The 20,007-nt window shown below is 39.0% G+C and overlaps 1 protein-coding gene across 4 annotated transcripts in view; it reads left to right on the top strand.

The window, feature by feature from the left end:
* Window positions 1-20,007, top strand: part of LOC124183967 (semaphorin-1A-like) — a 220,037-nt gene that overhangs the window by 188,782 nt on the left and 11,248 nt on the right. For all 4 annotated transcript variants that reach the window (XM_046573198.1, XM_046573197.1, XM_046573196.1 and 1 more), the window contains 8 exons: window positions 4,605-4,695; window positions 9,524-9,628; window positions 11,019-11,107; window positions 11,917-12,058; window positions 18,202-18,550; window positions 18,718-18,800; window positions 18,902-19,000; window positions 19,239-19,523. In XM_046573198.1, coding sequence (XP_046429154.1) covers window positions 4,605-4,695; window positions 9,524-9,628; window positions 11,019-11,107; window positions 11,917-12,058; window positions 18,202-18,550; window positions 18,718-18,800; window positions 18,902-19,000; window positions 19,239-19,523 — 1,243 coding nt within the window. The remainder of the gene's footprint in view (window positions 1-4,604; window positions 4,696-9,523; window positions 9,629-11,018; window positions 11,108-11,916; window positions 12,059-18,201; window positions 18,551-18,717; window positions 18,801-18,901; window positions 19,001-19,238; window positions 19,524-20,007) is intronic.

Consider the following 20,007-nt stretch of genomic DNA (forward strand, 5'->3'; position numbering starts at 1 on the left):
AGTATAGAGTTGATAAGCTGAACGATTCAAGTTTTAATAATTTACCCGAACTGTGGGAAATGTTATGAAACTTTTTTTTTTAAATTTTTGGTTACCTTGTAATTTGTGAATTCGAGGAAACGAATTTCGGAAAATTGTTGAATGCAATAAAGTTTAGCTCAAATTTCCTTCCTCCCTCTTTTTTGTCGCCATGAAGGAAGCGAATCTCACTATCGAAGTATCTTGTCGACATGAACTGAAATTAATTAATTAATTTTTAACCTTAACGTTATCACATTTTTAACACTCGTATTTTCATAAAAATTCCTTCAAAGAAAACGTGCTCGGTATATGCTGTACTACTTTCGTGAGAGTGCATTGGACTAACAGTGTATTCAGAGTTCTCTATCGTGTCGCTGCTCTGTCGAGAGGAAAAAGACACATTTTAAAGGTTTCATAGACGTGGTCTGAAAAATGAATGAGAAAAAAAAAAGCTCACGGTACACGAACCAGAAAGCGAAGCTTTCTTCAACCACACGAGGTCGGCTGCTTTGACGATTTTACAAGAAGTTACTTTTATTTTCTTTTCCTTCGAGTGAAAATCGTAGCAATTTTCAGTTGAAAGACTAGGAAAAAATTCTCGTCAAATTGCCAAATATTGTATAAAAAACGTAATGTAACGAAATTGCCTCAACTAGCCGCAAATATTTTCGATATTGATGCGGTAAAAAAAGAAAAAACTAAAAAAAAAAGAACAAAGTCTCGTAAAGCCGAAAAAGCTTTCGCATGCAGCAGGACCGAAAGTTGGATTCATCGTTTAGCATGAAGCTATTTTGAAATGTTTAAATACAGAATACTTTCAACATTCCCTAATTGTCGTGTAACGGATGAAATTTTTATTCAGTCGATAATACCGGGTAGATACCTGATGTATAAAAATCGAAGTATCGTTCCATCGTTTGTAATACAGTTTTTCCTACGAGAAAGAAAACGTGTTCATTGGGGTGAAGAAAGAAAAGGAAAAAAAAAATCGGGAAAACCAACTGTCTATAATAAAGACCTAAACAAGCGTCATAAAAATATCATCCCGGGGAAAAGAGGAAGAAGAAGAAGAAGAAGGTGGCGGGGGATATAAAAAGAGGTAAGAATGACCAGCGGTGAGGCTGAAACGTGCCGATATACGGTAGATGCCCTAAGAAAATTCGATTCCCGCGGGGGTGTCGTAGCCGGATGATCCGGGATGCGAGTGACTCGGCTTAAAGGGATGATCGCGTCACCGTGGGGGGAGGGGGGCGGACCTCTCTTCATCCCGATAAAGAACGGCGAGCGAAAAATAATCTGCGGTCTGAACCCGCGGGGCGAAAAAGGGGCGGCGGGGGAGGCTTCGCGACGCGGGGTGAACCACCCCTCAGGGTCCATTAGTCTGCCGGAGCTCCCGCGTCTCGGATGATTTAGGGAGCCGCTGGGACCGATAAGATTCGTGCCCGCCGTAACTCACCGTCGGCTTGCACGTTTCTACCTACGTTTTCCACCCCTCGCCAACCCCCCCTCCCCTCCCCCGCAAGCTATCTCACCTCCTCTCTCTCTCCACGCGTGTGCACCTCAGCCGCGACGCGTTTCTTACCGGCGAATTTTAAACCTGCCGGGGTTGAGAGAAGGGAGGAATTTCGGGAGATAAAAAAGAATCAAAAAAAAAAAGAAAAAATAAAAACGACACAAAAATGCAAAAACACCCTCACGCGTCGACCAGCCTGTTAAAGGTATAAATATTCCCACCACGCTTTCCGTCCTCGTGTTAAACCTTGCACTACGTCACGTCACGGATATATATATATATATATATATATGTGTATATGTATATGTAGTTACAAGGGTAGCCACCTTAAACCTACCCTGTATGCGTATATTTACGAAGTGAGAACTACCCGAGAAACGTGAAGGAATTATGTATACGCGAGGCTGCGTCGTGGTGCTTGTGATGAGAATGAGGTACAAGGTTTTTTAACAATAACAATATAATTATCTGAATTTATAAACAGCGAGTGTGAGGGATCGGTTGGATTTCATGTTTCAATTTTCAAGTAAAGAAGAAATAAAAAATTGATCTGCTACTGCGAAACGAGAGGAAAATTTTTGTAGACCGTATTCGATTGGATACTCCATTTGTTTTCGTTTATAAGTAGACGGTATTTTTTGTCGGTTAATCAAGTAATCGGAATATTTATTTCACGGAATTAAAATTTTGATCAGTATTTTTTCGGGTGGACTCTGATATGTTCAGTTTTATTGTTTAGTCCGTTTCTTTTTTTCAAACTAGTGATATGGAATACATTATATAATCCCGAGTAACGATGTTTTTCGAATGCACTTTTGGTGTTGTCAAATAACTAATCTATCGGAATATCTAACGCGGCGATGCTGTTATTTAGTAAAATAGTCGCTGAAGGAAAGTTCTTCGAAAACAAGACGTTCGAACACGTCTTCAACTAATCATCCCAACTCCGAAACATTAATCCGATTTTTATCCTTTTCCGTTTCTTTTTTTTTTTACTAAATTTGTTTTATTTGCGATTCTAAAAAAAAACAAAAAAAACAAATCTTTGGCCGTAAATTAAAAATCTAAAAAAATTCAGAGTTCCGTTTCGGAGTTGGGACAATTGTATGAAATTTTTTTTAGCCAAAAATCAGAAATGGTGCGGTTCCAACGCTGGTCGCATTGGCGCGGAATGCCCCATATATAAAAAGTCTCTCAAAGTCTTTCTGACGTATGTTCGGTTATAAGTCCAGAACCACTGAACCGATTTTGATTATATTTTTTTTTTCTGTGGGTAGCTGCTACCACGTTTCGAGCTATATTTCGTTACAACAAGATCAACAGTTTCCAAGATATAACGATATTTGTAAGCCAAGTCGGAAGTCGGCCTAAACTCTTACACGCGTAAGTTAGGTTATGTTATATTAGATTTTATGTTGGGTCGGTTATTGTTAATTTTTATTCAAAAATATCGTCGTATATTTATATTACAATAAATATTTCACCAGGTCAGAGCAGCGACGAAACGAATCGTTACCATAATTTGTAAAATCTAAGAAAACTACTCGAAAGTCGGAAGAGAAAAATTTCCGTACAAGTAAAAATCTAACAGACAACAAGAAAACTCGTACCCGACATGCACCGCGGTCGAGGCGAGGAAGCGAGATTGAAAAATGATCAAAGTTGCGAAAAGGCGTTGCGGGGTGGATTTTCCGCGTGCCGTGGGATGGCTGGAGGAGATTCCGCCGCAGCTCGACGAGGAAAAGCGGCGAGCGAGTTGTAGAAATGTTCTTATCTCGGTTGTACGTACAGGTCCCTACCTAGCCGAGCGACGGCGATTGTTTGCCGCTACCGGTTGAATTTATCGCGTATCTCAACCGTTTCGTCGCAACGCTCTTGCGCAGCGCGCGCGTTGATGTTGAAACTTTTAAAGTTCCACATCCCCCGCTTGGCTCCGCTTTTCTCCCGTTGCACCGAGGCGACGAAGGCGGGGGAAGAAGCGCCGCCGAGCCGCTACTCTGCCCAACTTTTATAATTAAACGTAATTAGTTTGTGAAACTTCTAAGCCAAGATAACGGACAACACCGCTATGGAAGGCGAACGAACGCGTGCCGCAATTCAGCGATGAAAACGTGAACGCAAATATTTATATAACGAATTAACCTATACACGGGTGTGTACGCGGAATGCCCGCCGAGGCGGAACGAAAAATAAGACATCGCAAGCACGAAGGAAGAAAAAGGAAAGAAAAAAATTCGAACACGTTGGGGAAAAATCACCGAACCACAATTCACACGCTTTACATTTAAATCGATATATCCGAACCCTTCGAGTCACCGCTATACATATAATAGAGCCGAAATCGTTTCTCCGAAAAAACCTTCACCTTCTTATATATATATGTATATGTATATACATACAATCATGTATTATATAGCTGATCGAGATTCGAATTTCCCGCCACGCGAAACAGCTACGAGATTTTGTGCGAGGATTGCGATTCGATTTCGATGTAACTTTTAAGCGTTCCACTTTCGCTTTTTACGTCAGCTTGAAAAATCATGCAATCTTTATGACGCAGAAGAAAAAACTGAAAAACATCAGAACACGATGACAATTATACACCAGAGTTTACGCGTGATTAGATAGAGCGTTTTAATCAAAGGAATGTCTTTACCTTCAATTATTGATATATCTACTTTGCTCCGTTCGAATTCGGTCGGAACAATTTCTGCCTTACACGTTAAGTAAACGAACAGTTTTTTTTTTTTTCTTTCTTTATTCGAGACACGTGATTCAGACGATGATCCCGACCGATTTATCCTTTACGATGATTGCATATGTAAATAGGCGGTGAAATTAAGCCGAGAAGGGATGGTATGAATTACCGGACGAATAAATAAATGAATAAATAAATAAATAAATAAATAAATGAACGATATTCGTCTCGCGTGTACGAAAAGGAAAGGAGAGGGATCAGCGAGGGTTGCAGGGAACAATAAGGGGTGGAGGTTGAGCTAACGTGGCTGGGACCGAGTAAATTGGACAAATTTCGCTGATAACCTTTCTCTGTTTTATACCTTTGTTCCAGAACGGCGTTCACGTGCCCGAAAAAGACACCGTCGAGGGCCGAGGACTCTGCCCCTACGACCCGGAGCACAACAGCACGGCCGTATTTGCCGGTAAACGATATTTCTAACCGTATCTATCATGCGGGTGTGTTTTATATTCCTTTACTAACCGGCCGAATTAATATCGCTCGGCCGTTTCGGCACGCGATTTTAACATATACGTATATATGTGTATATATATATATATATATGTGTGTGTATATGTATATACACGTATAAGTACGCGTGTACACCTCGCGCATGCAACGTGCGTTATAACTTTTCCATTTGGCTTTTCGTATCGTCGTCGTTCTTGTTTTTGTTGTTATTATTATTATTATTGCTACTATTATTGTTATTATCGTGTTGTAAACGCTTCGAGAATTCATTTTTTGACGGATGACTGTGAGAGAGAGAGAGAGAGAGAGAGAGAGAGAGAGAGAGAGAGAGAGGCTTAAAAAGGTGTGAATTAACAACCGTCGTACAAAAGACCGTAAGTTGTATACATACGTATGTATATTAGGGTTCACTGAGAGAAATTTTTAGTTCCGGTTACCGCCCGGTACTTAATTATTTTTACACTTTACCACGATCGAAAAATATAGTTCTAGGTAGAAAATGGAAATTAGTTTTCTAGCTGTTGTACCGGAAAGTCTGGTATCCGTTGCTGTTCTTTCTCGTCACGATCACTGTTGCTGTATTTTCTTGGTAACCGTTGCGAAAATTTAATGCTCGGATATTTTGTTTGACTAAAAAATTAGAGTAAACCTCAGAAACTGATTTCGCGTTGCAATAACCAAAAAAAAGGATCGACGATAGCCCAAAATGTTTACGCGTAACTGGCTTTTTCGTAATTCCAACAATATTCAAACAGTTTTTTTTCTAACGATACCCGTTTTACTGAATTTTTCCAGTTACCGTGAGAAATGAAATTTTTCTCAGTGTGTTTCGGAAGGAAAATAATTTGCAATTTTCCACCGTGGCATCGCCTAAAAAGTTTGTCCAGGTCGAAAGAAGGATTGCGGTCGTTTGATTTTTCCACTTTTTTCTCAGTTTTTCTTTTTTTTTTTTTTGGAACTTCAATTTGTATTTGTGAAGAAACACGTTCTACCACTTTAATTCTTATTTCTTTCCTGTTCTTTATGTTCAATGCAAAAGATCACGATCCATAACACAACGATATATTAAACGAGATTCTTATTGTCGTAAATGCAAAAAGTTCGTATTGAATCGTAACTATTTCATGAGATTGAATATAATGATGAGAAGATCGTCGGATACGCTTCTCAAACATCGGCTGGAAATTTAATATTACAATTCTGAATTTTCTCAGCGACGTAAATTCATATTACTTATTATTCACGATAATTTGTGAATTTGAAAAAATGTATATAACAAATGAAAAATCGACTGAACGAGATCTTTCACATAACGTTGGACGCTCATATTTTGACAGAACCATTTTTTTTCTTCACCTAAACAAACTTTTCAAAGGATGTCGTGGTGGAAAATCGCAAACAATTTTTTTCCAAAACATCCCAATCTCCGTATATGTATACGTATATATAAAAGGTTGGTTGGGAAAAAATGATTTGACGCGATTTTGTTGTTACACGATAATAATGCAACTCGACGTTGTGACTGGGTTTTAATGTAACGTAACAGCGCGGGTATATTTTCATAAATTTCTTTCCCTGTTCAACGATATTTTGATAATTCAAAAAAAAAAAAAAAAAAGGAAAAAAAAATAAACAAATAAAAAATGCCAAAGGAAAACAAGTTACTGATTCCACCAGTCGAAACTGTCGAATAGATGAGAAGAGGCAATCCAATTAACGACAAACCGTACGATACGTATATAATTATATTTTTTTGAACGAGAAAATTACAGCGAAATTGTACGCATATACGGTACAATTATACGGTTCGCGAGTAAAAAGGAACAATGAAAATTACACGCAGTAGGTGAGAAACTGTGCTAGATGGTTATTCTGTGATGGAAAAAAAAAAAAAAGAAAGAAAGAAAAAAAAAAACCCCGGACGATTCGAATCCGTTTATGAATTAATATAGAATAGACTTGATCCATAATTTATGAATTTTTACGATGCCTGTAATAAGGGGAGTAAAAAACACGTGAAAAAGATCGAGGACAACGATTCCTCGTAATTAAGTGAAATGAGGTTAAACCTGCCAAGCATGTAATACATATATATATATATATATAGTATATACGTATAAAATATAATATATAAAAGCAGCCGTGTATAAATTTTTCTTACACGCTGCTGCCGGTATGATACAAAACCGTATCTTCTTTCTCTTTGCCTCTGATTTTTATTTATTTTTTGTTTCTTCTTGTTTCTTTTTCCCGTCTTCCTTCCGTTATTTCTTTCTTTTCTTATTTTTTTTTTGTCGTTTTTTTTTTTTTTCCTTCTCCGCTTTACTTTCTTTTTTCTTCCGCCTGCAACGTTCCCGCAGAATTACGGAAGTCTCGAGCGGTTGAATGATAGTTTATCGCGAGGCAGAAACGCGCGCGCCACGAATCCTCAACTAAAGGATAGAAACGGCAGATTTACGACAAACGACGACGACGAAGAAAAAGAAGAAGAAGAAGAAGAAGAAGAAAAAACGGAAAGCAAGAAACTGGGGCTCTTCCTTCTCATACCAACAAGCTCCTTTCCGCAAGGATCTTCGGGACTCCTTCCTTACGCGCGCACACAATTTACTACAATTTTATACGTGTATAGGGCATTCCTCAACGACTCGTTAAATCCTTGCGAGGATAATATTTTTTCCAACTTCACCAGGGATTTTATCCTGCCCGGTTATTACGATCCTTGAAAGACTTTCAGAAACATTTTCTAATTTCACAATTCACTCGTCTTGCTTGTTGTATTATGAATTTTTTAAATCCATCTAAAAAACATATCCAAATTAATCTTTACCGACCAAGTTACATGATTAACAGAGTCCGAGTGAAAAACAATTTCAGGCAAAACTTGGAGTGGAAGAACGTTGTTTACTACATATATATATATATTTTTTTTTTTCATCGTTTTTTCGGACGACTTGAAAATTGTTTGGTGGAAAATTTGAAAAAAAAAAAATCATAAGCGTGTCTTATAACTGGAGGAACGAATGAATGAAAAGAGAAAAAAAAAACCAGCCATTACGTTCTGGGAGGAAAGTCGCGGGAAATTTTTGATTCACTGCGTGATTTTCGGGTTCACCTGGATTCGCAAACCTAATTATTACGTACAGATTCGAGAACATCGATGATCTACTCGTGTAGATTTTTCTCATTCAGCTTGGTCGTATCACTAGGCGTGATTGAAATAATTATTCGCACACAAGAGTTTAATTTAAATACAAAATTTATAAACAATAAGATGTTCTTGTAATCGATTTTTCAGATTTGGTTTCACAATAACGTTGTTCGTTTATTTAGTTACGCTCAAATTTCTAGGGTCTGAATACAAGCGTTCGGTGATTTAGAACGATCCGTTCTCGATGGTCTGAAGTTTGACTTAATTCCGCGTTCTTTGGTGTTCAATTCAGTTTTGTATTTCCGCGGGTTTCCGACGATGATTCAACGTCGATCGATATAGATCCTGAACCTATGGTACGAGCGTGTGAGCTCTCTTATGGTAATTGCACGTCGGTAAGTTAGGGTGCAGATAGGGTACTTACCAACTGAGACGCGACATGAAAATCAAATAATTGGACGAAAATTCGCAGGATTTCTTCGTCGGTTCTAGCGTTCGGCGGACATTGAAGGGAGCTTGACGCGTTCTCAACGAACGTCGGAATCGCTCGAAGTCTTACCGTTTCAATTTCTATCATCCAAATTCGCCGTTTCACTACTGGTTCATATCGACTATGTCGTAGAATTTACTTTCTTCTTTTACTTGATTCGCAAAAATTAATGCAGATGCTTTTCAGATGGTTTTAAAAAATTCATAGAACAAAGACGAACGGTGGTAAAGAATTTGACAATTTCTTCGGATGGTTTTCGGGGTTCGTACTGACGTGAGAAAAATCCCTCGTTGAAACCAAAAAATGTCACGAACAACCTTTTACCGAGTCGGCGTGGAATGCCCCATATATATATATATCTATGATTTGTGTACACATACGCATATGTATCATGACACCGTGTATTATATCATACTTTTTGACATTATATACACGTTTTCTCCCTGATCGTGTACGAATTTCTTCCGAAACTCTGCAAAACTTCGTCGTCGTCGTCGTCGTTGGTAAAAAGAAGGAGATCGTAAAAAACGGTGATATAAGTATTACGTGTAGAAGCGAAAGATGGAAGATGATCGAATTTACAAAGAGAGAATACACATATTACCTTCAATTTTCACGATCCTTTTACTCCGTCAAACCTAAAACGCCGATCCATCGATTTTCTGATTAATTTTTTCAAGTTTTTTTTTTTTTTTTGTTTTTTCCTTCTCTCTCTCGAATTAACTATCAACTTTTTCCCTCCACTTCTTTACTGCACACTTCCAGCAGCCGCATTTCACTCTCATCTCCAAACAAACACATATATATATATATATGTATATGTATATATATGTATATACTACCTTCATAAAGGTGCACTCATATCACGATGTAATTACGTTATGTATATAATGTATATATATATATAGGTACCTATAATACATTACGTTGTTAAATGGGATTAAAACCGTCCGAGCTTTTCGCAAGATAGAGAGAGAGAGAGAAAAGCACAGCTATTTAATTACATTCGTAACACAGACGGGCACATTCGCGTATGCTTGGAAAGGTATAAAGTTAGTCGGTGAAGAAAAAAGAAGAAAAAAAATGTGCGCGTCGGATTCATAAGGGTTTAATCAACCCCGTGTTTTTTCACTCGTGTTTCAGGTGGGCAACTTTACGCTGCAACGGTGGCTGATTTCTCAGGTGGCGAACCTCTGATATACAGATTACCGATCCGGACCGAACGTTCGGACTTGAACCAGCTGAACGGTAAGTAATTTGTTTTATTACTCCTCCCCCTCTCGCCTGCAATTTGTCTCCGTCTTTCGTTATTTATTTTCATTTTTTTTTTCTTTTTTTTTCTACTTTTTCTTCTCTACTCTTCAACTATTCATCAACTTCGACATTGAATGATTGTCGAAAGAGGAACGTGACGTTTGAAACTGCGAAGTTACAGAGCGCCGAAATAATCTTGCGGTGTTTGAATAACGAGTACTTTGTTCGCGGGGAAAAAAAATATATATATATATATCTGTATATATTCGAAGCAGCAAAAGGATTGCGGGGGAATTTTTTGAATTTTTTTTTATCACTCACAATTTCAACACCGCCAAATTTAGGAAATGTAACCTCCGTTGATTTCAAAGCACATCATACATACCGTGAATGTAATTTGAGAATTAGTTCGATCCTGTCAAGTTCCACTTACTAATCGATTGTAATAAACCAATTCACTCTGAGACAGATGAGGGTGTGAATATTATTATCATTCTTGTTGTTATTGGTGTTCTTATTATTATACAGTTAATAAGGTCGAAAATGCACGTTTGTCAGATTAAAAACAAATTCAGAAACGGTCAATTATATACACTGAGGGAAATTTTTAGTTCCGGCTTAACGCTCGGTCCTTGACTATTTTCATTTTTTTTTTTTTTTTACCACGATCGAAAAATGTAGTTCTAGGTAGAAAATGGAAATTAGTTTTCTACCTGTTATACAGGAAAGTTTGAAACCGATTCTGCGTTGCAATAACCAAAAAAGGATCGACGATAGCGCAAAACGATTAGGCGTACCTCGTTTTTCGTAATTCCAACAATATTCGAACAGTTTTTTTTTCTAACGATACCTGTTTTACTCAATTTTTCTAGTCACTGCGACAAATGAAATTTTTCTCAGTCTAATTTGCATATCAAGGATCAAAGACGCGGTTGATTAGAAGCTGTTTCGTATAAACTGACCATCGAATTAGTCGATACGGGATGTGATGTGAAATTTTGAACGAATATGCAAAAGTTTCTAGGTTCAGGGGTAATAATAATAATAATAATAACAATAATAATAATAATAACGAAGTGCAGTTGGCTAATTATCGCGGTTGAAAGCCGCTGTCGAAACGTCACTGAACAATTCTATGTCAATACTTTCCCTTGAAATAGTGCATTGGATCCGATTACCCTCGTATTGTTATCGTCCCTGCAGAAACGTAGATCCTGCCGATCCTTTTGCCAAATCTTACCCTTGAAAAAGGTTTATTATAACTTGAATAGAATTCCTTAGACTACTCGCATGGCGTTGATGTCTATTGTAAATAATTTAAACCGTTATTCGGTAAATTTACGACTCTATTACGGGCGCTATGTTCTAATGAAATTTATTTCAGGACCGAACTTCGTCAGCTCATTAGCCTACGACGACTACGTTTTCTTCTTCTATCGCGAAACCGCCGTCGAGTACATGAACTGCGGAAAGGTGAGTGCTACGTCTGACATGCAGAATTCACTAATTATCACCCTGCTTGATTACAATTGTAATTAACTCGTTTAGGTTTATCAATTCGACCATGATGAGCCAGTTTCATTGCTTCGTTATGATCGTTATTTTCACATCCTCGTTTTAGTTTAAAAATTAACAATTTCCCGTTCGACAATTTTCTCGTTTCGTATCGATTTGTTGGGATTGTTAAAAAAAAAAAAAAAAAAAAAAAAAAAAAAAAAAAAAACATTAAACCTGTAATATTCCCGTCAATCATTTATGAGCCAGGAAATTGAAAGGCTCGGTTTTCTTTCTTTTTTTTTTTTTTTCCTTCTCTTCCCTTTCATCTGTACTCTGCAAAGTCTGAAAATAATTATTGACGAAACGTCGATCTGTATTACACAATGAAAAATCCGGCCACTTAATATTAGAATTCCATTCAGAGTTTCTTTTTCCCCCGTGGCGGCTATAATAATTGTAAAATGAACACGGTATGTGTCGATGAATTAAAATTGAACGATTTTCATATAATTAAAACGTTCTAATTCTTCGAATAATTGACGACGTGTTACAATCTTGCGCGAATTGCAATAAATTCAGTGCTTTGTTGAATTATTTTTCGTCGAGGGTGATTAAAAAAGAAACAAAAAAAAAAAATAAAAAAAACTTGCGACACATCGACGGAACTACCAAACCATTTTATAACCGCGGTCATTCTCTCTCCCTATTTTCACTGGGTTCGCGTGTGTTTTATTTTTCATTTTATTTTTTTTTTTTTTCTCATTTTCTTGCCTTTTCGATTCCAGGCGGTGTATTCGCGAGTCGGCAGAGTCTGCAGACACGACAAAGGCGGTCCCCATGCTTTTAGCGACAGATGGACGAGCTTCCTAAAAGCGAGACTGAACTGCTCTGTCCCCGGCGACTATCCCTTCTACTTCAACGAGATACGTGAGTACATGATCCTTTCACATTAGTGTCGATGCATTCAAAATCACATATAATACCGCGTAGGTGTAAATTGCATAAAAATTGCACCGTGTCGTCGCCCTTAATAACGGGTCAAACAACATTTGGAAGCCTCAACATTAACTGTTTTTTTTTTTTGTTTTTTTTTTTTTAAGAATTTTTCATCGAATCGAAATGAAATTCGAATTGAAATCGTTCTTGCGCGAATTTCACACGTTTTTCTTTTTTTTTTTTTTATTTTTTTAAGAATTTTTCGTCGAATCGAAATGAAATTCGAATTGAAATCGTTCTTGCGCGAATTTCACACGTTTTTCTTTTTTCTTTTTTTTTCTTATCGTTCACCGATAAACCGATCGTATAAAAAAAATTTCATTCAAAATCGAACAAATAGTTTTTGAAAAATCATCAGCCGAGAGTTTGGAAATTATACAATGCAGTTTTGAAAAGAACGCGCGTTTAATGTCTATAACGAATAGAAACTTTCTTTTTGTGATAATATCGTTGTTGTTCTGAGCGTGCTTTTCGATTTCTCAAAATCATTTTCCGACCATCACAAAAGTCGACAGCACATCGCGTTAATTATGCATAATATCTAATTACGCGCGCGGTCGGATCGAGACTGTCGATCATTCTGCTAGCGGCATCTGCTCGAAAGAGAGACAGAGAGTGCAGGTGGTTTATTATAACATCGGAAAATCCCGTCTCCGAAAATCATCGCCCAGTTTTATTATCCGTTTGTTAATTTCGTGAATTATTCAACGGTGTGATTATACACCGTTTATTCAATCGTCGTAGATCCTCGAATTCATTCAACCGTTAATTTTACTGTAAAAATTCGTTCATTTCATTCGCTTACTTCTCTTATATATGCGTTAAAATTGATCCCGTTTTTTAATTAAACCAATATTTGGCATCTAATTTTGTTTCGGTGATCATATTCGTTGTCTCGTTTAATTTCGTGCCACGGAGTTGTTTGATATTTGAAAAAAAGTCCCATGGAATTCTAAAATTATTTTTCAACAAGTAAGCGCCGATTCGGGGAATTTGATTTAGGAAATCTGTGCTTACCAAAAACAAAAAAAAAAAAAAAAAAATAATAATCAGGAACAAAAAATTTATCGCGCCAATTAAACGGTAACAACAGTTCAGAGTTGCTTTTGTACAAATTCGACGAAATTTTGTTTCGCGGCGGTAAAAATAATACGATAAAAAAAAATATATATATATATATATATATATACATGTTCTAGATCGTTGTATAAAATTTTCACTACAAAGTTGGCAGAAATGTCAAAACCGCACCTTTTCAGCTATATATTTTTGCTCGGAAGAATTGACTTCATTCGGTTTTACAACGCTGCAGTTATACGTAAAGTAGAAGATTGAAAATTACATGAACATTTTCTGTGGGACAAGAATAGGAAATTTGCAGACACAGACCGTCTCTCCTTTTGCATTATAAAAGTGCCGCCGGGATAATCAACCGACCCTAATTTAACGTCGAAGCAACCATTTGCCAAACGCAAATGACGGCGAGACGTCGTAAATTTTCGACAAAACTTTCAACGGTCAGTTGTCACCGTTGGGTCGGGAATAATTTCGAGCCCTTTACTTCCCGGTGTTTACCTACCCAGAACCCGACTCTCTAATCTTCCTTTTGAATAGCGCGGCACGTTCCCCGCCGGGTTTCGAATTTCGAATTTCGATCCATCCCCCCCCCCCATCCCGCCCTTGAATCCCGTACCTTTCATAGGCCGCCTGTAAAATCATCCCAAAAATTGTTTCGAAGTGTTCGTAATCAAATATGCCTGGAAAAACAAAGTGCTGTGTTTTAAATTGCTCCAACGTAATGTCTGTGCGTCATAGGTTACCAAAAATGAAAAAGATGTATTTCTTGTATGGAAACGTCCAACTCAACACGTGAGATGTATAGCCAAATTAGCGACGAACATATCGTGTCTGAATCATCCATTTTATATTACCCTTCTTTTAGTTATGATTTTGTAAAACACGTGAAACATTATTCCGTACTATAAATTTGAATTTCCCGCTACCGATTATTAGCCTCTTTAATACCGATTGCTACCACAGCAAGGTAAGTGGCGCTGACTGCAGGAAAACTTATCCCCACCTCGGAGCACCGCAGATACGCTTTTGTTTGTCTCTATTCTATGCGTATTTGTTTCTTCTTTTCCTTCTTCTTCTTCTCTTCGCCGTTTTAGTCCAGTTGGTAATTACAAAAAAAAAAAGACAAGCTTAAATTGAAGTTCATAAATAACACAGTTTTCATTTTCTACTCGTTGCGGGGAGGTTATGTTTAGTCTAAATCCAGAATTTCGAAAACTTTCCGCGGTAGCTTCGGCCGCCATCTTGGATTTTCTCGTTCAAGTCGAAAAATATTGATCGTAGATAAAGAATTGTCATGATCCAAGTCGTAGAGTAGTTTCGACCAGTACAGTGTAAATCAGAAGATGAGAATAGGCGAGTTATTTAACAGAAATAAATTCCCCCGTAAATTGAAGATGGTGGGCGAAATGCTATCGCAGAAACTGATCGAAATTCTGTATTTAGACCGGTAATCAACCTCGTCAACGATTGAAAGAAGATAATTGTGATATAGAAAAATTTCAATGTCAAATGGACATTTTAAATGCATTATTTCGGTATACCTGCACTCTTATTCAATACGCGTCTCGTGTGGTCCGCGTTGATCGACCGAGCGAAAGGATCTAACTCATTTCCATTGTTCCCGATATTTACCGCCGTTAAACCGGCCGCGAATTCCATCTAGGGATGTTAAAAGAGCCACGGACCTCCGGGAAAGAGGGAATCGAGAACCGAGGGATGCGATTGAGCGGAAATAAATCTTTCGAATGATGTATAGTTCGCCGATTGTCCCGTATTGCCGGAATTTAGGACCGAAACCGGATTCTTGACTCCCCATATTCACCCGTTCCATTTTCAGTGTTACGGAAATTTGATAATATCCCTTCTAATAACCGCCGTTCCTCTAGTTCGTCACGAAATTGATCGAGTGAAAAAAGAAATAATGATTAATCCGATTCGAACACGTTTAAAAATGTATCGAATCGCGTCAAGTTTTACGAACTTGATACGATCAAAGAGAACTGACCGAAGTCTAGAATAATATACGAGCATTAATTTCGTAGAAACATTTTTCTCAATCAATATTCCGCAATTCGAAATTGTGGAGTAAGCCTTAAAGTCGTCACGGTGGGTAAGTAAAAGAGTGAAGGGGGAAATTGAAAATCGTGACTAGAATGAGGAGAAATTGATTTTGCGAATTGAGTCGAGAGAAGAAGAAGAAAAAAGAGGACATCATGTTTCGGTGCGGGCAGCGAGTATTCAAAGTGATTGAACCTGGGAGAAAAAGCACGTTGGCACTCTCTAATTCGGGCTGATGAAAATAGCTAGCCGAAAAGTCGATTGAAAAATGCGACTACTCGATGGCCGATAGAAATTATTCGAGGCTTTCGTTGCTTTCGTTGCGAGTCTGGACGACTCTTGTTTGCCGTCAAAAATGGATGCTGTAATATCGTGTAAACACCGGGTGTGCCCTGTTCTTCGTCATCGTGGGATGTAAACTTTGGCTCGTGGCGAACGGCGGACTTAGCCAACTTCACAAATAAGACCGCTGCTCTCCGGCTTTCAGCTCCGGAGCAAGCAAGCAAAGACGTCTGGGGCTTGCAAGCTCACCGTTATACGCCAAGCTCACCCGCTTGGAATATCCGCTTTATGCCCATGCAGTAGGTAAAATACTCGACACACGAGGGTGAAAAGACTTTGCGAAAATCCTGGCGCATGGATGCACCCGACTTTAAAAAAAAAAAAAGAAGAAAAGAAGAAATTGGTTTATCCAGCCAGGCGAATGGCACAAGATAAATACACGCGCTGAATGTCATTTTTCTGTACCAGCTGCGGGAGAAAAAGATTCTTCAAATTTTAATACCACGAAACAAAAGTATTCTTGGCTGTTTTTTAATGGTTGGGAAAACCGATTGGTTACAGTAGTTGGAAAATTTTGTCACTCGCTTTTTAGTTAGTCGCTCTCCACCTTTTCCGTGCAATCAGCCGTGAAAAGCTTCGCTTTGACAAATGAATACTGAAAATATCCATTTTTGAATCTAACACTGTTAGAAATGCCGAAAATATTCTTTAGAAGTTTATACCATTTTGGTATTGATTTTAAGACCACTAGTGTCAAGAATCAACCGATTCACACCGATGACGTTCAATTTTGCACTAATCGGTGTGGACTTTTATTGCCAGTATGAATTTTCCGACAGTGTAAGTAAGGGAAAGCATTTGTCACAAGAAGTGAAGATATTTGAGAATCCTTCGTCGATTCGCTTCGTCAAATCGATCGATTACATGCAAGACTTCAACTCCCTGAGATTGATCTCAATATTGAAACGATCATCCTTTGAGAATGCAATTATTATCGTAAGGATGAACACATCGTGTCTCGTGTCAAAAAGAGACCATCGCGAAGGTTTGATCAATCGATGAAAGTGGACAGATAGAAAGATCGTATACGTATGTACTATACGTATGTCGACGTTGGAAAGGGAATGTAGGAAGAGGAGTAATCAGAGGGATGGACGATCGAGAAGAGAAGAGAAAAGAAGAGACGCGGAGAATCGCGTCGCCTAGACGACAGTTGCAACATAGCGTGATTTGGCAACGGCCCATACGCCACCGTTTTGTCTACCCTCAGTCCTGGCTCTCGGCCAAATCCGTAGAATTATATAGGTTTGGTACACGTACGTCGGCCTCGGGAATATCCCGCCACACTGCTGCAGGGTACATTTAACGACGTTACCTGCCCACCTGCCAACACATCACCGACCATCCGCGTCCAGCTTTGCCATAGAATATAATTCTTCGGTCCGGGATCACCGTCCCTTGTTTATTTATAGTTTTATTCTTATCCACGATTCTTCTTTTTCCCACTTTATTCTACGTTCACATAGACGCAATTTGGAAGTGCTGATTAAGGTGGCTCCGACACTCAGTGCCTATTTGCGTGGGGCCTTAAGCAAGGCCCAAAATTTTTTCAGTAATATACACGCTTGTCGTCCTACACTGGCATAATTCGATGCAACAATTACTGCTTGTATGGGGATAAATAAAAAGCGGAGGATAGGAATGATTTCACGTTACGGTACCGCATACGGAATAACGGCAACGTCGCGATTGTTCCTCTCAATCCCACCGCCGGTTTGTTCGTCGCACTCATTGATGATCATGACGCTAGCCTGACCCTGTGGTTCGCATTGTTCTCACGCATGCGCTCTGGCGTTATAAACATACCACGTGATATCTGCGACGTTGCCGGTTCCCGAGGCAGTTACCAAATCCTTCTCAACTACCAATTTTTCGACACTTCGACAACGAATATCTTTTTATGGAAGTCGTTGACTCTGCACTTTATTGTTGTATTTGCAATCATCGTGATTTAATTAACGTTATTCTGGTTTTTCGTCAACATCTGTTCGGTAAATGCAGAGATATTACTCGCCCCGTGTCCCGCAGGGGTAATTCTCCCCTATGCCTTGTGTTAAAAATCCGATTTTCAGCTATTTTTATCTCTCTTATCTGGTCTGAAATTTCGCATGGATAAGAATGAGCCATTTATCTATGATGTGCTGAAAAATTGTTTTTCTCTGTTCACGACCCGTGTTCGTGTTCGAGCCACCTTAACTCGTACCGCGTTTGGTGATTATTTTCCGTTGATGGCATCGTTGTTCTTCAAAGATGATGCTAATGGGTTGGCTAGTCAAGCTTTCCTGGAACTCATTTTGATCATCAGCAATTGAATGTAAACCATTTCGATACGATAAAGATTATTTTCGACTAGCAAAACGAGCAAAACGAACCTTCTGTACGTTTCCTGAAATTTGTCCGACCAATTAATGATTCATCGCAAAGATGATGAACCGTTCTTCTGAAAAATGACATGTACTATAGAAAGTTTTCGACAATGCAATTTCGCAAAGAGCTGGAACAAAGTTATTCCGAAAACGGCAAAATTGTTCGCAAAATACAAGAACGCAATTTTTTGATGCGTCGTTTCTTCGTTTGAATGTTCCATTTTATTTCAGAATCTACGAGTGACGTGACGGAGGGTATTTATGCCGGGGAACAAACTCAATTGATCTACGGCGTGTTTACAACCCCCGTGAATTCGATCGGTGGATCAGCAGTCTGCGCGTTCACAATGCGAAGTGTCTTAGAGGTCTTCCAGGGGGCCTTCAAGGAACAGGAAACCATCAACAGCAACTGGCTTCGCGTTGTTCCAGAAAAGGTACCCGAGCCCAGGCCTGGAGCCTGCGTAAACGACTCGAGAACCCTGCCTGACGTCACCGTCAACTTCGTCAAGGCCCATCCCCTAATGGACGAGGCGGTTCAACCCTTCTTCTCGCTTCCGGTTATCACTAAAGTTAGCTTCAAGTGAGTTGAAACCTCTGTATTATAATCGCAGGATCATCCAGATTTCTTAACTCTTTTTTGTTTTTACTTTCTGCGCAGACCCAATTATCTCTCCCTCGTTTCTTTTCGTATGAAATGTCTTTAAAGAAAGACAGATAAACACTTTAAGCATCTTGATATCTTTTCAGCTATAGGTTTACCAAAATCGCCGTCGATCCTCAGGTCAAGGCGCTCGACGGCAAGGCTTACGATATTCTCTACATAGGGACAGGTAACTTTTGAGAAACAGATAAACTCCCATTTTCAGGACATACTAAACCATCAAACACCATTCAAGTAAACTAAACATCTTTCAACTTGTATCTCTTTCAGACGAAGGCAGAGTCCTCAAAGCGTTGAACACTCAGGCTGTAAACACCCGTGAAAAAGTCGCCCAAGTCATCGTCAGTGACGTCCAAGTCCTGAAATACGGTATTTACTAACCGTCATTGACGAATTCATCTTACCGGACATTGTTGAACTCGCGATTTTCTTTCTTTTTTTTTTTTGTTTTACCCTGCATCTGAAAGATGATTTTCGTAGCTGATACCTTCTTGTAACCATTGCCATAAATTGACGTCAAAGATTTGGTTAAATTGATAGTGAAACGGTACTACTAGTAGTAATCGCAAACCGTAGTAACGATCATCTTTCGATTTCCGTACAACAGGCCAGCCGGTGAAGGACTTGCAGATCGTCCATCTGGCAGGTGAGGCGAGTAAACTGGTTGTAATCGCTGACTCGGAGATCCGAGCTATTCCGCTTCACTACTGCGATACCTCGGCAGCAAATTCTTGCGCTTCCTGCGTTGGTCTTCAGGATCCCCATTGCGCCTGGGACGCGATGACGAAACGCTGCGTTGCCGTGCCGAACAAACTGCACGACAACGACGCGGCGAAGACATCCTTCCAGGATATCGCCACCGGAAAGCACAAAGGGTGCGGATACGATCAGGGTACGAATTTTTCGCAACGTGTGAAATACGCCTTCGCTGTTGTCTCTATGTAATTTTTTTTTACTGGGTGACCTAGTGGTGGTGGTGGTACAATTGAGGAGGAGATGTAAAAAAGTAGCATTCAAAAAACAACAACAAAAAAAGAAAGAATGTTTTACATAATGCAAAATATGTGTTATCCCTTTTTTCACATTCGGGTTCGTAATGTAAAGTGACCGTTTCAGCGATGCTGAAGAGTTAGTCGCGACTGCGCATGCGCGTCGTACAATAAAGAGCGTTTTCAAGTCCTACGAGTTGAAAATCGTCTTTTCTGTACTCCGCGCATGCGCAGTCGCAAAAAAATCTGACAATACGCGACCCTAACCTCAATTTCGTGCTTTGCGAAAAAACGCATAACATACTCTTGTTGCACAGAGAAGAGTGTGTAACAAAATAGCAACGGTCATTTCGCCTCGCGTATTTGCTATATTCTTGTTCGACTTCA

This window comes from Neodiprion fabricii, chromosome 5 (genome assembly GCF_021155785.1).
Source record: "Neodiprion fabricii isolate iyNeoFabr1 chromosome 5, iyNeoFabr1.1, whole genome shotgun sequence".
In the NCBI taxonomy this organism is placed as follows: domain Eukaryota; kingdom Metazoa; phylum Arthropoda; class Insecta; order Hymenoptera; family Diprionidae; genus Neodiprion; species Neodiprion fabricii.